The 241-nt window shown below is 61.0% G+C and overlaps 1 protein-coding gene across 1 annotated transcript in view; it reads right to left on the minus strand.

Annotated features, from left to right (window-relative positions):
* Nucleotides 1–7: 7 nt before the first annotated feature.
* The window catches only part of LOC114818927 (B-cell lymphoma/leukemia 11A-like), a gene marked incomplete at both ends in the record, with an annotated part of 860 nt that continues 626 nt past the window's right edge, over nt 8–241 (minus strand). The window contains one exon of the mRNA XM_029086897.1: nt 8–195. Within this exon, the coding sequence (XP_028942730.1) occupies nt 8–195 (188 nt within the window). The remainder of the gene's footprint in view (nt 196–241) is intronic.

Here is a 241-nt window from a genome sequence, read left to right on the forward strand (position 1 = left end):
AGGTCACTGGTGCCCGGCTCAGGGGAGCTGGCGGTGGAGAGCCCATCATCCGACTTCACCGTCATGGGGGAGGACTTGTGCATGTGGGTCTTCATGTGGCGCTTCAGCTTGCTGGCCTGCGTGCAGGCGTGGTCACAGAGGTTGCACTTGTAGGGCTTCTCCCCAGTGTGGCTCCGGCGCTGGACCACCAGGTTGCTCTGAAAATTGAAGGGCTTTCCGCAGAACTAGCAGGACTTGGGCT

The sequence above is a fragment of the Antrostomus carolinensis genome, unplaced genomic scaffold, assembly GCF_000700745.2.
Source record: "Antrostomus carolinensis isolate BGI_N321 unplaced genomic scaffold, ASM70074v2 scaffold40469, whole genome shotgun sequence".
NCBI lineage: Eukaryota > Metazoa > Chordata > Aves > Caprimulgiformes > Caprimulgidae > Antrostomus > Antrostomus carolinensis.